Below are 21,115 nucleotides of genomic sequence, written 5' to 3' on the forward strand. Positions count from 1 at the left end.
AGATGTTTATTGGTGATTGGTGGTTTTTTTTTTTTTTTTGGTTTGTTGGCATAGTGGTGGTGATTTTGCTATGGATTTTGGCTGGGTGGCGAGATCGATGGTCGGGTTTGATTTTGCTATGGATTTTGGCTGGATGATGAGACTAGGATTCTGGGTGGGTGGGTGAGTTGAGTAATTATGTTGTTAAGCAAAGGTGGGTGGTGTGGCTGAGAAGTTGGACGGTGGTGGTGGTGGGTGGTTGAGAGAGTGAGAGAAATAGAGATCAGAGAGAGAATTGAAAAATATTTTTATATTATTTTAATGTGTAGTATGGTAAAATAAAAGTTGGGATGTTGAATGTATTGTAAAATGGTATTGCATAATTGATAAAGTAAGTTTTTGAGATGTTAAAATAAAATAGGATAGGATTTGCGGTTGTGAATGCTCTTAGTAATAGATTAAAAAATTTATATTAATGAATTAGATAAAAATTCCAAAAATCTTTACCACCCTAAACTATACACCAGATTACACTTTGCACCATATATTATTTGAATACTCACTTTGCACCCTAAACTATCACACCTATCACACTTTGCACTCCGCATTACTTTTACTGTTAAATTAGATAGAAATTAAAAGCATATGACTTGCACATGATTTTTTGCTTAGATGACACATTGTTTATAGACCAAAACACCATTTTCACATACAACTAAAACCAAATGTTTATTTCTTTTCTTTTTTTCTCTTCTTTTTTCAGGTCTCTCTCTCTCTCTCTCTCTCTCATGCGTAAGGTCTTCCCCTCTCTCTCGCCGAGCAGCTTTTCTCCTCTAAACCCAACAAAATTGGACCCTTTCTAAGCACAGTAGTGGATGAAACTATATCACCTTCCATGGCTGCCTTACATTTGACTAGTTGCTGGTTTCACTAATAGAGGTCTTGTCCATCTTATTAATTAATTTCCTCAGCCTCTATGTCCTTATTCTCAGCTCGAGAACTTGGGAAAAGAAATGTTCAATGGGAATTATGGTTTTAAGCAGTAAATAAATTATATCTGGTTTAAATAAGTTTCTCTAATCATCAGATTGAATAGCTTCATGTTTTCAACTCTTTTGGGATTAATTAGCTAAGAATCATCCACCAAGAAGTCACCACAATCTATGTTCTGTCTGTATTACTAGTCGGCTTTCTTTTTGGGTGTGGGTATTCATCACTATGTTATTTTATGCTAGGCGAGAGAGCGAAAGACCGAAGATGAAGACTTGTATGCACGAGAGAGACCTGTAAAAAAGATAAAGAAATAAGCCTTTGTTTTTAATTATTTGGATGTTATGGTCTTTAAACAATATGTTATTTAAGCAAAAAAATCATGTGCAAGTTATGTACTTTTAATTTATGTCTAACTTAACAATAAAGTAATACTGGAGTGCAAAGTGTGATAAGTGTGATAATTTAGAGTGTAAAGTTTAAATTTATATAATTTAGAGTGTAAAATATATTATGGTGTATAGTTTAAGTCGGTAAAGTGTAATTTCTAAAATAAGAAATTAATGTTCCGTTCGATTAAAATTCTGGTTGTGACACTGTTGTTTGTTGTGATACTTGTACTTGTTGCCTGCGGACTGCAGAGTAAATCCTGCGATTGGAGGTTGTATCTTTCTTCTTTCACGTTCTATCAGGTGCTTGGAGAACTGTGCAAAAAGCGGAATCGTGGAGTCCATATATGACCATTGGCTTATTCTCATTTTGGTGCTGGTATGATCAATCACGATTCACGATGACTCGCTCTACCTCCGTATCAGATCCGCATTTTATTTGATACGTATAACTGTATAAGCATTTTTTTTTTCGTATAGCAAAGAAAAGAAAAAAAAAAGCATTATTCTTGTTTTCTTTTTAATTACTTTTTTTTTTTGTAAATAAAAGTATGTTGTTTTAGTTCTTTAAATAATTTTCATTCGGGAAAGAAATTGAAAGATATTCTTTTTTTTTTCTCGATTATTTGTTTGTTCATTTTATATTACTAGGAAGAAATAAGTAATTTATTGTTAATAGTTAATCATTAGTCTAGAAATGACAAGATTAAAAGACAATATTGAAAGCAAAATCAAACTATAAAATATTACTCCTAATTGATAATAGTTATAAAATAAATGAAAAAATGTAACTACAACCATATATTTCATATCATTAAAATAAGGAAAGAAAAACAATTCATTCATAGTTACTAAACAATCAAAGGAAGAAATTAATCTAAATACATAAAATTTTAATATCTAATTTGATTCCTTAAAATAAATTGAGAAAATAAATTAGTTTAAAAGTGTTAAAGAGTAAACTTACCATATTTCCAAAAGTCTTGTAGTTCAATCGATACCTCTTGTTGCTTCCAACAAAGATATTCAATGTTCAAATCCTTCCATTTCTAATTATCCAAGTTCCCAAGAATTTTTTTAATAATTATATTGTGTTAAATATAAGACCCACTAATAGAATTACACTTTTGAGTCTTAGAGCTGAGGGTATTTTTATTTGTATCCTTTTAAGTTTGAGAATTTTTTCTACTTTGACCCATCAAGGTTGATTCAATTTTCAAAAGGGTGATTCATTTCATGCTTGTGACCAATTTGGTTTTTAAGAGAAGGGGAAAAAAAGACTTCGTATTGTCGGCACTTAATGGTCAAACCATTTTTTTTTTTTTTTTGAGAAAAAAAAATGGTAGACCATAGTGAACAGTTTTAAGGTTTAAGTTTTTTGGGAATGTTTGGATGAGTCTCTCTCCATTAGCGTATTAGTTTATATACAATTTTTTAAATTTCATTTTCTTTAGGTAAAATTATTCTTTTGCAAATATTTAAGCAATAAATTTGTCAAGAAAGCTAATCTAAGGGCATAAAAAAAAATTCAAAACAAAACGGAAATAAAATGAGGAAGAATTTGCTGCAAATTAAGTTTCAGCAACTCCTATAAAATGTACATGTGTCAATGCCTAGTAAGAGTAAGTGGGTTAATAAAAGTTTTCTTTAAACAAGAGTCTTAGACAGGTGTCTATCTAAAGAGTGAATATGTGTACATTTTGTAAAAGTTACTACAACTTAAAGGGTGTTTGGTAAGGTATTTAAATAACAGTTTTCATTATTTAAATAACACAACACATATTTTTATAATACTTTTTTACTCACATGTATTTCAAAAAACTTAAATAACGTTACTAGAATAACATTATCAAATGGACTTTAATTTGCTGCAAATCAGTCTCCAAATAAAAATTGACCAGTGTCCAAAGTTCCAAACGGCCCTTAGTTGAGTTAGTTCTTAGGAGGCAGGGCAGAAAATAATGTGAATTGAAAGTATGATTGTGTGAATGTGCGTTTGTCATCACGCGAGACTATAGGTGCGCGTACGTAACAGTCAACCAAAAAAGGCCCCGGTCGGCATGCTAAAGCTTGTTGCTGTTACAGTTTTTTTTTTTGGGGAGAAATGTTGCTGTTACAGTTGGCGCTGATAACACCGGCTAAAGTAACAGAACCTTAAATACTAGGAGTATTTAATTATTTAAAGCAAATCTCTCTATCTTCTATTTTCATAGTAGCGTAAACTTTTGTTTTGTCAGGTGGGATTATAGCTTACCAACATCAGAATAAAGCACAAACAGAGCAATGACGCTTTTACTGTAAATTCATAATAAATTTTAAGTGTGAAATTGGTATGAATTATGAGTTTGTTACTGAAATTATTTTCTTACCTGTTAATAACGAGTAATTTTTAAATACTTTCCAAACATAAAAAATGGTATTATTTTCTCTCATATTCATAGTAAGATCCATTCATTGAATTCATAATGAGTCCATCATAAACATGAGAAGAAATAGCACAATATCTTCATATTCTAAAAGTACCAATAATTTTACCACCGCACACCCTTGGTGCGATGGTCACTTCATAAGTATAAGTGCTTGTGGGGTGTGAGGGGCAAGGGCTGGGGTTTAAGTCTTCAGGGGAAAACTTCACACACATATACACATAGATTAAACTAGAGTAGAATTTCTATCTTGTATAAAAAAAAAGTACCAAGAATTTCACATAGACAAAACAAAATTAAAAAGAAGAGGTATCAACTATCAAGGGCTTTATCTTTTATGGCAAGTGTATCAAGGAAGTTCTTACGCAGAATTTTAGGTATATTCACTTCAGCAAGGGGGACCAATGCTTCCCTGCAAGTTGATCAATTCGGAGGGTCTTTTTCATTAAAAAATTCCTCTTCCATTTAGAACCTTGCATCCTGAAGCAAATCGAATAACATAGTTAGGGACTTTTCTATTGTATAGAAAATTCATATGATGTACTAACGACCTATAACAACTTGGTTGTAATACTATACAACAAATCCAATTGTGTTATTGACTTGTGTAAATAAGCCACACATTTGACTTTGTAACCCCAAATTTACTAAGTGCCCTTAATTTATTAAGAATCATAGAAAATTAACATTGATGAAGTATCTCAATATTTATGCTCAAAAGACAATTTTAATGGTCAAGAACCTTATCATCCAACTAGCATTTACAGGTTCAGATTTCTTTTCTCCTTTTGTTGTAATTAAATTATCAACAAAATCAATTTTAATGAAAGTGTTTTTTGATACATTTATTTTTATTGGTTTATTTTCTCTATAAAATTAATTGGATAAAAGTACAACCATACATGAAAAAAAGGTTTTAAAATACTATAAAATAATCAAATAAATAAAATGAAATATAAAACTAACCGAACAAACCCTTAGTTTGTTTTTTTAAATGATGGATAAATAAAATTTCATTGTTCAATCTATAATGGCTTGCAAATTACCTTGTCAATAGTACACATGGAATATATAACTTCTTCTTCTTCTTCTTTTTCGTGAATATGGATATATAACTTTTAGGAATTATCAGCCTAATTCATCCATAATACTATAAAATATCATGTGTACAACCCACCTCAAATAATAAGCATATTTAGCTTTATTATATTTTTTGCAAGAAGAATACAAATAGAATCAATGAAGCATTACTCCGAAAAAAAGAAGGCACATCCTATAATTTTATAGGAATGAAATATATATATATATATATATATATATATATATATATATATATATATATAAATGAATACAAATCTTCTGTTCTATATTTTTGTATTTACTTTTATATTTACTAATAACAATTTGTTATATATTTAATATTTTATTCTAAAGAAATTGCAAATAATCCAAATATAATTCTGAATGTATTTACTACCGCACAAGTATAAGTGCTTGTGGGGTGTGGGGGGAAGGGTCGGGGTTTAAGCCTCCAAGAAAAAGCTTCACACACATATACACTTAGATTAAGTTAAAGTAAAAATTTTATCTTATATCAAAAAAAAAAATCGAATGTATTTATTAGAGAAATTGTCCACAGGCAACAAGGGTAGTTAATACGTAAAATTCAATCTGTTTAGATCCAATCACGCAATATGGCATGAAAAGAAGGGTGCGCATAATAGATCCGCCAAACCGAGTTCAAAAGAAAAACATGTTACACAGTCTCTTTTTTCTAAGTCTTTTTTTAGAGTCGTGTTACACTTACATGGTCAATTTGAAATGGGAAAAATGCAAATGGATATTGATCATTTAATTTATTACTAAAATAAAAAAAAAAGGGCTGCATAAATTGCCTAACTGGCAATTTTATGGACTTCCGAAAAGTGGTGAAAAGAAAAGCTTATTACTGAGATGGGCAAGGTTTGCATGTTACTTGTCCCTCTTTCCCCACTCATGATCACACTTTCTTAATTTTTTTGCCACTCCAAAAATAAAAATTAATGAGATAATTATGATAATTTTTAACAATTTACAACTGTTTTTTCACATATATTATATACCAAACAAACTATATTTTTGGGTTGTGTGTGTCTTTTGGTGGAGGAATGCTTGTCACCTACTCCTTTTAAGTTCCCAATCTCCCTATTCTTCTCAAAGTCTCTTAGAGAGAGAGAGAGAGAGAGAGAGAGTCTTCTGAGTCTAAAGCTTTGATCTTTTTTGCTTGGTAAGGTTTGGCTCTGCTCTTTTGCAATGGAGAGGCACAAATGCAAGCTTTGCTCTAGGGCGTTTGCTAATGGCAGAGCTTTGGGTGGTCACATGAAGGCTCACTTGGCAACTCTGCCTCTTCCTCCAAAGCCACAGCAACTCGTTACTACTGAGCCTACTACTGAGTCAGCCTCATCTTCATCTTCATCTTCTTCAGGTGAAGAACAAGAAGAGCAACAAAGGCAGAGAGAAGCTGAGGAGAAGGCTTTAGTTTATGGGTTGAGGGAGAATCCCAAGAAAAGTTTCAGACTTGCAGATCCTGAGTTCTCTTTTGCAGTTGATGCTGGGTCTGTGGTACAGGACAGAGAGAGCGAGACCGAGTCAAAGAACCCAACTCGGAGACGATCCAAGCGAAATCGGAAACCGTTTATAACAGAGGGTCATCTGAGTCAGAGTCAGAGCTTTGAATTGAAGAAGCCCAAGTTGACAAATCCAAGTTTGGTTGAGTCTCCAACCGAGCCAGAACCGGTGAGTTCCGTGTCTGATACTTCTCCTGAAGAAGATGTTGCTATGTGCCTCATGATGCTTTCTAGGGATATATGGATGAGAAATGATGAAGAAGAACATCAACAACAAGGTAAAGAAGTACAAAGATCGGTTAAGACTAAGGTCAAGGAAGCAGAGGAAGTTGAGGAAATCAAAATTAAGAAGGTTCGAGGGAAGCATCGGTGTGAGAAATGTAGTAAAACTTTTCGATCTTTTCAAGCTTTGGGTAGTCACAAAACCATTTGTTATAGAGATGAGCAAGGTAATGATGCTAATGGTAGAATCTTTGAATGCCCATATTGTGACAAAGTGTTTGGGTCTGGTCAAGCACTTGGTGGCCACAAGAGATCTCATCTTTTGGGTTCTTCAACCACTACTGCTCATGTTGCTGTAAGTGCTACCTTGAAAGTTGAGACCAATGTGATAGATCTCAACTTGCCTGCTCCAGCTGAAGAAGATGATTTTAGTGTGGTCTCTGACGCATAATTCTTTAATGTGTTCGAAAGATCCAGGCTTTATTGCTGCTGTTTGTTCAATTCAGTAAACTGGGTTTTATGTAGGCTGTAGTTACAACATTTCTTCACCATTTTTAGTACATCAGATGTGTTTCAAGCTTATGGTGATTCGTTCATGGCTGACTATTATTTATACTATCTATCAAACATGTAGTGGTGACAATTCAGTTGGCTAAATTCTTCTTAGCTTCATTTTTACAAAATTCTAGTTCCTTCCAAGTATTGTAGATCTTTGTTATAGCAAATTGAAGCATTGTAGATTTGTTATTACAAATTCTTAGTATTTTTGTTGTAGTTTATTCAAGTATCTGAGTTTTGTTTCCACAAATTCTAGTGTGGTGTTATAGCAAATTCAAGTATAGTTATGCACTGTGACAACCAATTAGGTGTGGCAACCATTAACAGAGGAACCCACTTCAGTGTACCCCATTTTACTGATAAAAGTTTTGTTGGGGCTTGCTTGCGGACCAAGAGAAGTTGGTCTTTGAAAGTACCAAAGTATGCTTCAATTCTGTTAACATGCCCACCTCCTGTTCTCAATGTTCAGTAAACAGTCCTTTCCTTTTTAATTTTTTTTTTCTTCTTTTGTTGCTTCTCATCATTTGGCTTTTTTATTATCTCTTTTGTTCTATATGTATATTAGTTTGTTGTTTTAGCGTGAAGCATAGGATCAATGATTTTGAGGATGAACAAGGAACTAAAAACAATGAAATGACTAAAATAGCCTCAGAGAAGCATAAGTCACTTTTTCTCTGAGTTGGGATTTGGATATGTGACTAGGAGAAGATCCAAATCCCTTCATTTTCTCAATAAAAGATTGTGGAATTTAATTTTTGCCTTGAAATGATCGAAGTATCTGGCAAAAGGAGGTGCTATGCTATTCTTATTGAAGAATCAGTCAGATTTATAATTAAAATCCTAATATGAATGATATAAATGCCTTTTCATGCCTGCCATATTATATCAGTCACCAAAAAGTAAAGATGGGGCTTTTCTTTTACACGCATGAGATTTCTTGCTTCATGAAATTTGTGCTTAAATTATGCTACTAGTGATTAGGGCACTCCTGCTTGCCATTGCTACATGACTAATCAATCTTTTTCTTTTTCTTTTTTTATATAATTTTAATAAAAATAGAAGATTATACTTTAGTAATAAAAAAAAGCCTTATAGTTATAGTCCAGTGCGTCCTCATCTTCAAAACCCATACAATGAATGTTGTTGTAGTGATCCTTTGATTCGCTGCCTTGCCTGCACTGCAGTGTAGTGTAGTAGTGGATTGTCTTTGTCTATATTTGATTTGACCAAAATACCAAAAGATAATAACTATTTTTTTTGATAATACCAAAAGATAATAACTATGCTACGAAAATGTCGTCACTTTCCATTTTTTCTTTGCGCATAATGCACATCTTTATCTTCGGTTTTTAATGCCATATTTAGGCTTCATAGTAATTTCTTAAATAAGCTATCCCATGCCGTGTTTTAAAAGGAAACAAATAGTAACTCATTTTCTAGAGAAAAAAGATCCACTCTTGGGCCCGGTTGGTATCTTCTGGTTAAATTTATTTGGTTATTTACAAATTTTCAAAACTTTAATTTTATAGGTACAAGTACTTTTTTTGCCGACTATAGTTACAAGTACTTATTAACTTATTTTTATTAGTGCTCATTATGACATAAATACAGTTGTACATAATTTTTTTTAAAGTTAAATTTTACAAAGTTATGCCTGAACTAAATAAGTTATATAAACAATTTTAATTTCAAGTTTTTAACCCACCGCTAATCCAAACAAAAAATATTCCATCATTGTGTTCAGTGAATGATACTCTTTCGTCTCACATTCATGGTGGAGTATGGTAGATCCTACCATGAATTTAGTGAATGAATCTTATTATAAATGTAATAAAGAGTACCATTTTCCATGCTCTAAGAGTATTTAAAAATTACTCTTTTCTCTCATGTCTAGCAAATTAATAAACAAATTTTTAAGATGTACATGTTTTCTAATATCAGAAAATCCAGAGTGATTTGTTGTTTCTAATATTTGTATAATTGAATAAACAAAATATATGATCCTATAGCTCCTTAGTTTAGAACCTCAGTTTCCTCGATCAAAGCCATCATAGTGGCATGAATTAGTTGACTTCTCCACCATCATAAGGCCAATCCTTAGTGGTTACACTGTCCTAATCATGAACTGTATCAACCAACTATATTATAGTGAACTCTGATTAATTACGGAGTGCAAAGAAAAACACATTTACGAATTTGATGCATCACAAAGGCTAACAAGTGGGGTAATGCTGTTGTTCTTGACGATGATTAGATCTGGATTTTTTCTACGCTTTGAATTGCAAAGCCATTTTATTTTGAGTAGCACCTACTGTTGGTGTACTGTGTACATAAACGACCCTCTTAATGAAGGCCAAATAGGGAAATTCACCAATGGATTTGGTCAGCGTGACTTGTGCCACGCTTTATGAAAACTGGGAGCATCGAACTCAACAAGGGGGTGAAGTGGCAGACCTTTTTGGTCAACTTATTTATATCTCTTTTTCTCGGAGGGATGCCTAAGTGGGGCCGGCCGTTTTATATACTGTAGTTTTTTCAATAACTCTTTTTTTTTTTTCCCCCTTTATTGCATCTGAAAATTAATTGCTCTCTTAATTTTTGCTGTTAAATGTTTTTTTAAGAAAAATATTTTCAATATTTTATGGTTTTTATTTTGTTGTAAAATTTTGGCCCAATTTTGCAAACTTTTTCCATTGAGCGTAAAATATAAACACAAATTGTAAACATTTTTACAAGACATGAGAAATTCCCATTTTTTCCTCGCATAAGTTCAATTATTACATTTTTCTATCAAATGACAAATGGTGGTTGTTAGTTAAATGTGTGGTGGAAGCCAAAAGGAGCCGTGGTCATTGGTTGGAGTCGTTATTGCTGTCGTTGCTATGATCTCACCAATCTCTCTCTCTCTCTCTTTCTCTCCATGGTTTTTTAGGTAGTCAATGCCATGGATTTGGTGAAATTTGTGTTGATCTAGTAATTTGTGCTTGGATTTGCTAGATTGTTAAATTTAGGAAATTTTTTTTTTTTTTTTTACGATGGAACAAACGCCGAAAATGAATTTGATTTTTCACAACATTTTTAAGGACACCACCACACATTGAAAATGAATCTCAAAGAAAAACTTTCATCTAAATGGTTTCAAATATTTTACAATGAAACAAACAGAGTGTAAAATTCTTACTGGTTTCGAAAACAAAAACTTTTAGTTTGAGTTTTTCATTATTTCCTCCATCAATATCTTCTAAAAGAGTGGTGGTTCCTACTTTCTACTTTCTAACCTACTTAAATTTCATCAAAAGTCTTGTGACATAGAGGTTTTTTATGTTCTCTCCTATAACTGCTGTATAAAGAAAACAAATTTCAACAAATATAAAAATTAAGACAAAATTTAGATACTAATATTTAGGTATCGTTTTTTAAGTTTTTTAATTAAATTTAATTAAATAATCGTATTGCTCAATGAATAACATAATTCAATTTTATGTTTTTTTTGATAAATTCAATAATTATAACGAGAGAGGGGAATTTGAATCTTGGAGGTCTTTCTTAGATATATTAGGAGGTGCCAGTTAAGTTATAAAACTTTTAATGAATTTAATGTTCTTAGGGAAAGGAAGATAACACCTTTTGTATTACATTAATTAGTACAATCATCTCATTGAATTTAATTAGAGAACCTAAGGTACAACACCTAAATACATGACAACTTAAAAAACTATAAGGTGTACTTTTAGTCACATGGCCTACTTAATAGTTAATAGTCATGTGACATGTTTAAGTGAGTTAATAAATTGTGTGACTTAATACATATGGATAATCTTATAAATTGCCACTTATCGAGTTTAAGGAAATCTCTTTCAATATGATATTGGTAACTTTCTCCCATAATTTTATAATTAAATATAATTAATGTGTGCTCTTATAAATAAATTCAATTGTAACAAGAAGGAGGATATGGGATTTGAAGTCTGGTTCTTTTGGACAATACTACTAAAATATAAAGCTCTTGACTAAAAATAAATAATAATGGACGTTGAACAACTGTTTAACTTGTTAAGGGAGTGACATTGCAACAATCCCATGGTTTATGGAATTGGTTATTCAAATTTAAAGGATAGAAAGGACATATTAGCGCTTCATAGTTCGGTGACTAAAAAAAAATATTATGTTCACAACATTTTTAAAACAAATCCTAAATCCTTCTAAAAAAAAATCATAAATGACAAGTTGTTACAGATTGTTATTGGTGAGACAAAAAAGTAATTTATATGATAGACTCAAATTATAATCAATAATAACTAACCACTTATAATTTGTTATGAAAATATTGTGGACGTAGTACTTCTTTAAAAAAAAACAGTGTAAAAAGGAAAACAATTTGCTTCATCTTTTGGGCACTTTATGAATAGTCAAATGATATCAAACTATTTTGCAAAATGTGATAAATATTAAATATCAAGAATGCTAAGGTTTAAAAAAAAAAAAAAAAATTGCTTGTTAAATATATTAAGATTTAAGATACATTATTACAGCATATAAAAAGATGTAGTGTTTCAGCCTTTGGCCAAACTATTACCATGAATCTCTCCAAAAAAAAAAAAAAAACTACTACCATGAATGGACTGAGTCCTTTTACTTCATCCTATAATCAAATAAATCCACAATTTCTTAAGCGTAAAATGTCACGGAACATGTACTAGTTGTTTAAAAGTCTATTTTCCCAGCTACTCTGCTGGACTACAGAGCTATTAAGACTATTATAATGGGCAGACTTGAGGCCCAATTACAATTGCTTCAATCTCAAGCCTTCTACATTCTCCTTTAAAAAATGAAAACTGAAATTTATGACGTCCCCGAATATAACATGCCATAGATTTTTTATTGTCTGAATTGTAATTCTGCTAAAGATATTGTTGGAGTTATAACCGTCAAAAACAGTCAGGGAACAAGCAACATAAGGAGAAAATGAGTCCTATAACAGATTGAAAAATAATTCAACGTTTCACCAAAAAAGAGAGAAAGAATAGTCATCTTCACATTTTGTTTGTACTTTTCTACATGAAACACAAGTCTTGCGAAAAGAGAAGGCAAAAAATTCGATCTTCGGCTCTTGGCCGCTGGATTGGTAATGCTTTTTACTAGAAAGATTGTACCCTCTGGCGGTAATGCAATGAAGACATATAGCGTTTTGCCGAATATTTCATGCTTTCTTGGTGGTCAAATTGATTGCGAGATTCTTTTCTGACTTCAAACCCAAAAAAGAAAAAAACAATTACCACAACTGAGGGGGAAAATAATTTGAGCCAAAATTTTATTTCTTAAGAAAATTGAGCAGGACAAAATTTAGCTACAAAATTAGTTGTAGTCTAAAACTATAACCTTACTTAATCAAATAAAAATTACTACATATTTTGAAATTTAATAATTGAATTACATGTTCTTTATGCTCTTAATACACATTAAATTTTGTATCAATCGAATATTATTTACTATGTGATCTATAAGCTTATGTTCTATGTATAATTTTAAACTAAGAAAATTTGTAATTCAAACAATTTATTGATGACTGTGGTGGACCTTTTGTGATTTTGGGCTGAACTACCTCCTACTGTACTGAGGCCCAAGTGTTCTGGATAGGAGAGTTGAGACCGGTCCAATTGCAACTCATCTTGGGCCGGCTTGTGCACAAACTAGGCCCCATTTTGCCGAAACTTTGGTCACATGCTCATGGCAAGCGAAAATGTCACGAAAGAGTTATTGCAGACAAGTACAGTATGACAATAATAAAGGCAATATGTTTCCCATTAAATGAAATAAATAAGGAATTCTTGAGAAGAAAGAATGATATAGCAATAGGAAACGTGTTACAAGTAAAATCGCAAAGGCAAGAAAGGAAATTATTACAATAAATGATAAAATCAAAAGGAAAATGTTAGTCTGCCGTGTTCAGTTGTATTACAGGACTAAGACCAAGAAGGGAACCACTTCCTCAACGTGGGTAACCTCGTAGGAGGTTGTAGAAATTATTCACTTTGAGGGAACAGCCCTAAATGACTTATGCCCCAAACAAATCTTTTATCCTTAATAGAGGGTATGCTTTTAGAGGGAGAGAAATGATTAGCTTATTGGTGCATGCCTGCCATTCTACACTTTCTATTTCTCTTTTTGATTTTCTTTCTATTTCTTTTCCGTTTTGTTACTTTGATTCTCTCCCATTCCTTTTCTTTCTTTCTTAATGCTTACTCGTGTAGTGTTATGGTGATGGTGGTGCTGTAATTCTCTCCTAGTGGTTGCTACTATTGTGATGATGATACTGTGCACGACGAGAGCCCTTTATATATTGTCTGTCGTGACTAATTTTTACCATTTTACCCTTTAACTACTTTTGTATGGATGTGGGTGTCCTTCCCGACCACCCACTGGTTTGTTAGCTGCCCAGCCACCACCACTTACCTGTGCTGGCTGTGCCACTCCTCATTACCAGACAATGAAAAAATTATTTTGTTTGCTTATTCACTGTGGCATTCTTATCCACCACAGTGTGAGTATTCTCTTACTATCTCTCATGGCATGCATCAAGTGGTTTCAACTCATCATTTCCTCTTTTGGGTGGTATGTCATCTCAGCAGGACATTTCTCCCAAGAGAGTTTGAGCAGGAACCTCATAATAGGTTTTTCCTTCTCCCCACCACCAGACCATACCCTCTCCTACCTCTGATCCATGACCCATCACTCTTGTATTGGTTGTGTACAAGTTAGTGATGCATGGGCCTTGTGTGTGCTCCATTTTTGTGTATGTCCAGAGCTTGTTTGCTGCTCATGTGTTTGCCGTGGACTAGAGGCTTACTGTGCATTTTGTCGCTCATTCTTGGCCTCTTGTGCCGTGGACTGGAGGCTTGCTTTCCCCAAGGGTTGGGCCATGCTTGATTTTGGGCTTTTCTCTCTTTTAATCCGCTATTTGTTCCTTCCATTGGCTTGCCAGTATTTCTGTCATGTCATTCTGTCATTCCTGCTGCAATGCTATTTGATCCATGCTAGCTAGGCCTCTTTCGGGCCTACTGTATGCTTTTCCCTCAATTAGTTACAATGTCTCAATATTGTTATTGGGTTTATACTCATGTTACTTTGGGCTTTCTTAATTCATTATATTGCTTGTGGGCTTATTTGGCCTATTTCTTCCTTCTTGGGCATCCTCGGCCCATTTTCTTCCCTTGGGCATCTTGGACCCATTTCCAATTCTACATTCCCATGGGCTTTTACTAACTCTTTTGGGCTTCCTAACCCAATTACCGTATCTTTCATCCTTAGGGTTCATGGGCTTTCTATCAACCCCTTACTTTCTTACTTCATTACTTCAGGTCTACTATGACCCATTTTTACTTTTCTACATCACCTAATGCCCATTGGTTTACTGCTTCTTCATTTGGGCTCCTTTAGGCTCATTTGTTTTTCCCAACGCCCATTTGTTTACTTTATGGGCCTATGACCCATCATTCGTGCTATTTGGGCTTGATGGGTTTTTTCTCTCAATCCACTAACTCTCTTCTTGCCCATATAGTTGGGCATCTTCCTGTTGTTGGGCTGATCCAAAATGAGCATCAACAATGACATAGTTTTTTATCTTCAATTTTCTAGAAATTTTGCAAGCATGGAGGATATAAAAAGAATATGTAATCCAATAGTAGATTTGTTAAAATTCACTTCTAATAAAAAGATATTAAGTAAGGTTGCTATAACTTTAGGCTACAACTAATTTTGTAATTAAATTTTGCCCATGTCAGTGAGCTTCAAGGTTTTCGATGATTCTTTTATGGACAAGGTTTTCTTTTAATGTGGTTTGAAGGAATTTCCCCCAACTTAAATAAAGCAGAACTTTGTTTGGAGCAAAACTTTGTTTTATAAATTGTCACACAGTGGATTGGAAAAGATAGCTACAAACATATTTGGAGCAAAACTTTATTCATCCAAAGTGTATTATTTAAGCAAGTTATATGATTAATTAAAAATGTCATATAACTAAAATATATGACTAAAATTATAAGTGGATGGTTTTTCTAACTACCAAGTAAAGGAATGGAGGAAGTGAGAAATTAGTAGAGATTGGCTGAAAAGTGAGCAGCGCTCCTTTGATTGATTTACTCTATTTAAGCTTTCTAGAGAGTTGTTACGTCCACAATATTTTCACAACAAATCATTGGTGGTTAATTGTTATTGGTTCAAATTTAAACCTAATACTAACATTACTTTTTTGCCCCAACAATAACAATCAATAACAACCTACTATTTAGAATTTGTTGTAAAAATATTGTGTACATATCAATTCTCTTCCGTAATAGAGGTGCTAGTTGACTTAGTTTCTGCAGTAGCAGTTGGGTTTATATTTGGAAGTGTGCTTGCTATCATACCCACAAAATTAGCACCGTCAAGAATGGAAATTCTTTTCTTAATAGTATGAGCAGTGGTTGGAGAAAAACTAGAGCCTCCCCCAAATGTCTCCATATCATATACTATACTATATAATAAAAGTTGGGCTTAGAATCCGTAGTTGTGCCAAGTGACTTCACTAAATTGTAGAATTTTTGTTAAATTTTTAGATTTAAAAAAATTATATATATAATATTTTCTTCTCCCATAATGTCTAAGTTGATAAAATTTTTAATTTGATTACAATCCGAATTCTTCATTTAATCCTTTTTTCTTTTTTCTTTTTTTTACGTATGGTGTATTATAAGAAAAAAGTAGCAACTTTCTTATTTTTATTACTACACTACACGTATTTAGTTGGTTTTTTTCTTTAAGAGGTAAATATAAAAGTTGGGCTTAGAAGCCATAGTTGCGCCAAGTGGCTTTACCAAATTGTAGATTTTTTTTAGATTTAAAATATATATGTATATATATATACACACACACATATATATAATTTTTTATTCTCCTATAATTTCTAAGTTGATAAAAATCTTAATTTGATTACAATCCAAATTCCTCATCTAATCCATCTAATCCTTATTGTAAGCGCACAATTGCACCTGACCCCAAGAACAGTTACGGGCTCAGGCCCAATGAGCCTTAAACAATATGAATTTGTAGAGTGTGGGCTTGAAACCCAGGTTAGAAGTGACTAAGGATTAAATGACAAGTCAAAGATTGCTAACACTTGAAAACAACAAGGAATATTGTAAATCAACCTGCTCGGACGCAAGCCGAGAGCTGTTCTTATATTATCTCTTTCTCTTTTTTCTTTTGATTACCAAAAAGGGGGATCCCTCTTCCTATTCTAAGTTGCTCCTTAAATACTCCTCTTTTTGATACTTTGTACACGTGTTGCCCCAACTTCCCCTTAGCCTAGATATTTCTTTTCTCAGTGCCTTTGAATAGTAACCAGAAGTTTCCATTCCACTGTTCAAGTGTCACTTCCCCATTAATGCGGCCAGGGTGGTAGGTGTAGGGTCTTTAATGTGGAGGTGGCAGCCTTTATCTTTGGTATTTCTCTAACATCGGTGCTTCCAGGACATTCAAGGGTTCACCCCTTTTAACCATTGGTCTTGACCGTGTCATTCCCTAACCTTTACCATGAAGTCCCTAGTTCTCCAGTGTCCGTCCGAGGAGAAATTCACCCTCGGCTGGATCCTCGGATCCTCGGCGTATGGGCCGACCCGTAGTACTAACAAATTCTAAACCCAAGAGCAGGTCGGCCTTCTTTAGCATGGCCCAAAGGCCCACATCCCCATCAGGGTCTTTTTACCCCCCACACTTATTTTTTAAGTGTAGTGTGTATTATAATCCAAATTCTTCATCTAATCTATCGAATCCTTATTTTTTTGAGAAATGATATGTTCACAACATCTTCACAATATTTTTACAAAAAATCTTAAATGGTAGGTAGTTACTGGTTGTTATTATTAGGGCAAAAAAGTAATTTTAATGTTAGGTTCGAATTTGAACCAATAACAACTAACTACTTATGATTTGTTGTGAACATGTTATGAAAATGTTGTGAATGTAGCACCTCTATTTTTTTTTAATTTTTTACATATGGTGTATTATAAAAAAAATGTAGCAACTTTCTTGTTTTTTATTACTACACTACACGTATTTAATTGGTTTTTTCTTTGAGAGGTAAATATAAAAGTTAGGCTTAGAAACCGTGGTTGTGCCAAGTGGCTTCACCAAATTGCAGAATTTTTTTAAAATTTCTAGATTTAAAAAAAAAATAATATATATATATATATATAATTTTTTCTTCTTCTATAATTTCTAAGTTGATAAAGTCTTAATTTGATTATGATGGTAAGCAAAAATAGACAAACTCCAGCTCGTCCATAGGGATTGTCCATAGCAGAATGACTACCCCCAACATTGGATGGACGCCCCTCTTAGAACGGTCATCCATGGTTGTAGGAACCGTTCGTCTGGAAAATCCCAAGACGACTCATCGATCCTTAGGAAATTCCCAGATGCGGATTTATTTACCAAATCTTATGAATTGGACCACGTGGTATTATCTAGCGACATTAGCAAGATTTCCTCGCTAACCTCCTACTTAACTTCCCATGGCGGTTATAGAAGATAAGATTAAATATTCTAAACTCCTATGGCAGTTAATGGAAGTTAAAGCTTCCACAAACACTAGGGAAGTTACAAACCAAGTAACCGCCCTGAGACTTTGTATATAAGAACTCATCCTCATCAAACAAAGGTAGGTATTTTTTTATACATACATAACTCCTGAAAAGCTGGAACTCCATAGAATCAAAGAAAGAAACTAGCTTTGGCATCGGAGGATCCTTGGCCGGTCCACCCCGGTCACCTTTGATCATGTGTTCTTTTTTTAGGCATTCTAATCAATCGCTAGCCCTATGAAGCCCGAAACATCCAGCCTACTAATTTTCCTTGCATCATCATATTACAATCCAAATTATTCATATAATCCATCTAATCTTTATTTTTTGAGGGTAGTATATTATAATCCAAATTCTTCATCTTAGCCCCCTCCCCTTTTATACTCCCCATCCTTTGCATCTTAGCCCTTCATTGGAAGATTCTTTGCACATTTTTAGGATACTTGTCCCATCAAAGCTTTTTTCTAGGTGGTAGAAAGGTGGCTGCTAGCTGTGGTGTCATTGTTCAGGTTAGTTCTCCATTAATGCAGCTAATAAAGTTGCTACAATGCATTCAGTGCGGAAGGGAGAGGTGTGCCTTCTTAAGGAAGCTTCCTTCCATTGCCCTGGTACTTTGGGTCGGATATTGGGAGTCCTTAGGTAAGTCACACTTCTATGGGGGGCCCATATGGGATTCTTCACCAGAGATTCTCCTTGATCCTCGGGCACCCACATTAACTATTACATTGAGGTTGAATTCAAGGATTTTCATTTAAATATGCGCTTTACATATGCAAACTCCCATTATATTTTTTTAGGCATCTCCTTTTATATTAGTTGCATAGTTATCTACCATATTCTATTAATTAATTTTGGACTGATATATATATATATATATATATATTTTATATATAAAAACTTAATCTTACACAATATGCATTCATTATCTATACTATTATTTAAGGGGCTTCCCTTGTTTGAATTCCTCAGTTTTTAGTTCAAAAATGCCCCTACAGTCCTATGTTTAAGTAGAGACAAAATTAAAGGACAATTTGGTAAAAATGCAACTCTAACTCTCATTAAAACATTGTCTAAAAAATATGACAACTCTCCTATTAATTTTCAAATTTATTTATTCACTTATAAATTAAAATTTTAAAATAAAAATAATATATATAAAATAATTAAATGCATTTTTTTTTCTACAAAATAAGACCATTAAAGAAAAAAAGTTTTATCGCACGCGCAAAGCGCATATGATAAGGGCTAGTATAACTTAAAGTTAAAGGTTACTTCATTTAAAAAAAATAAAAAAAAAGAGGGTAAAAGATTAATTTTTTCTTATTATCTATTTAATTTTAAATTAAAATATTTTTTTATTAATTTACACATGATAGCCGTGCATCGCACGGGCATAATATTAGTTTTCAACAAATAGTGCAATACATGATTAATAATTAATTGATAAATATTAATAACTAAAAAAGTGAAACAAAAAATTCCTAGGAAAAATCCAACTTAATTTAATTAGAATTTAATTTGGGTTGGAAAGCTTTAATCTAATACAATGATGGGTTCTATTTAGTTTGTAACTCTGAAAAGTTAAATACCAAAGGAAAAAAAAGAAATGGATGCATATTGCATGACAACATACAAAAATAATTTAAAGAAAAATAAAAGTCAAACGCTTCTATTTTACAATTATTATATAGATATATTGATATTGGTTTTATATAGAATAGGCAACCATATGGTTTTAAAAAATTTAAAATAGATTTTTCTTAAAAATTTGAAAGAATTCTAATCTCTATCAACTGTTAAATTGTCATACTCATCTCCTAGTAGGCTAGTAACCAAAGGTTGAATCTTGATGGTAGATTTGGTGCACATTTACTTCCACTGCTATGGAGGTTTTACCTTTCAGGACCTCCATGACATGATCTTCCAACCTTTACTTCATTTCCTAGGGCATTAATTGACCTTGCTCGTGGCTTTCTTATTCTTACACGGTTTTGCCCTTCTTAATTCTTCTTGTGCCTTCGGTTTGGTCTCCCATCTCACTCCCTACCTCTTCAATTGTACGGACGGCCAATCATTATTGGAGAGCCTGAATCTCTTACTAGGAGCAGCCTCTTGGAAAAACTGTTGCTCTTAGTCATATGCCAATCTTTTTCTGAAGTGCTACATAGTAATTCTAGTACCACAAATTAAGTCACAATTACTATCACAACTATTTTATGTGGCAAACTATGATTAGTTGTCTGCCACTTTCACATGAACTTATTATTTTTCTTTACCACTCACAATCTGTTATATGGATAATTGTGGCAAAAATTATGACTTAGTCTGTGATATTATAATTTTTGGCTCCATCAGCATATTGCTGATCAGAGGCCACATCATGATGAGGCCAAGGTGCCAATCATTAATATGCCATGACTGCTTTGCATGCATGGCTTGCAAAGCAAATGAACTCAAGGGCCACCTCTGAGAGTGAGACATTGTTGGACGGTAGTTAAGAGTCGGCAGCTCTAAGAGTCGGCAGCTCTCCTAGGGACCCTAGATTAGTTATCCATCAGTTTCTCTAGCTAGTTTAAGAAATGTTCCAAAGTCTCTCTTACCTTCACTTTCTTATTAGAAAACAAATTATTTTTGAGAATTTGGTATACAAAGAGAGTGATCAACATGTAATTAACATAAATCCTTGCTTTTTTTTTTTTTTGTTGTTGTTGTTGAGAATGACCTTAAATCCTTGCTAATACAAGAGCAAATAACCTGAGAGACTATATGATATCGAATAATTAGCTTTGACAGTAAGCAAACATAAAGGAAACATTAAATCGTTTCAACTACTCTTTAATGATAATTAACAAAGTGTATTATAGGCATCCACTGAACAATGATGAATTAAAAAGTTCATGACACATAACCTCGCCAAAGCCCAACAATTTTGGGTCGCCAAACAGCTTAAATGCCACATAACATGATTAGGCTCTTATTCGAAGTTTACAGAGGCTCAGTTAGGCCCAAACTGATAACAAACCCCAACCAAACCCCAAGTTTCAAAAGGCCAGGAAGACAGACCATTGTATCCTTTTAAAAGGCCGAGAAGACATAACATGATCTAATAAGCAATTAATGCATTTTGTTAGAGGATACAGAATCACAGATACACATCATAGGCATGGCCTTCGAATCATGGCATTACCTGTAAAGCCCACGGTAGTGCCTAGCATAGGTGAGGCCGAAGTGCAAGTCAGTGGGGAATGGGGATGATGAAGTGCCAACAATACCAAGCATCTTTGCCGTTTCAGATCAACAACTCATGTACTTTTATCTGTAGCTTT

At 33.2% G+C, this 21,115-nt stretch overlaps 1 protein-coding gene across 1 annotated transcript; it reads left to right on the forward strand.

Moving 5' to 3' along the window:
* The first annotated feature begins 5,881 nt into the window (after nt 1-5,881).
* On the forward strand, nt 5,882-7,420 carry LOC142612698 (zinc finger protein ZAT9). Its single transcript, XM_075784840.1, has one exon. The coding sequence runs from the start codon at nt 6,077-6,079 to the stop codon at nt 7,061-7,063; it is 987 nt and encodes a 328-aa protein (XP_075640955.1). The 5' UTR covers nt 5,882-6,076; the 3' UTR covers nt 7,064-7,420.
* The last annotated feature ends 13,695 nt before the right edge of the window (nt 7,421-21,115 follow it).

The sequence above is a fragment of the Castanea sativa genome, chromosome 10 (genome assembly GCF_040712315.1).
Source record: "Castanea sativa cultivar Marrone di Chiusa Pesio chromosome 10, ASM4071231v1".
Lineage (NCBI taxonomy): Eukaryota > Viridiplantae > Streptophyta > Magnoliopsida > Fagales > Fagaceae > Castanea > Castanea sativa.

Bases quoted from the DNA above. Each gene is read 5' to 3' on its own strand.
- LOC142612698 (XM_075784840.1), top strand. From the start codon at position 6,077: ATGGAGAGGCACAAATGCAAGCTTTGCTCTAGGGCGTTTGCTAATGGC.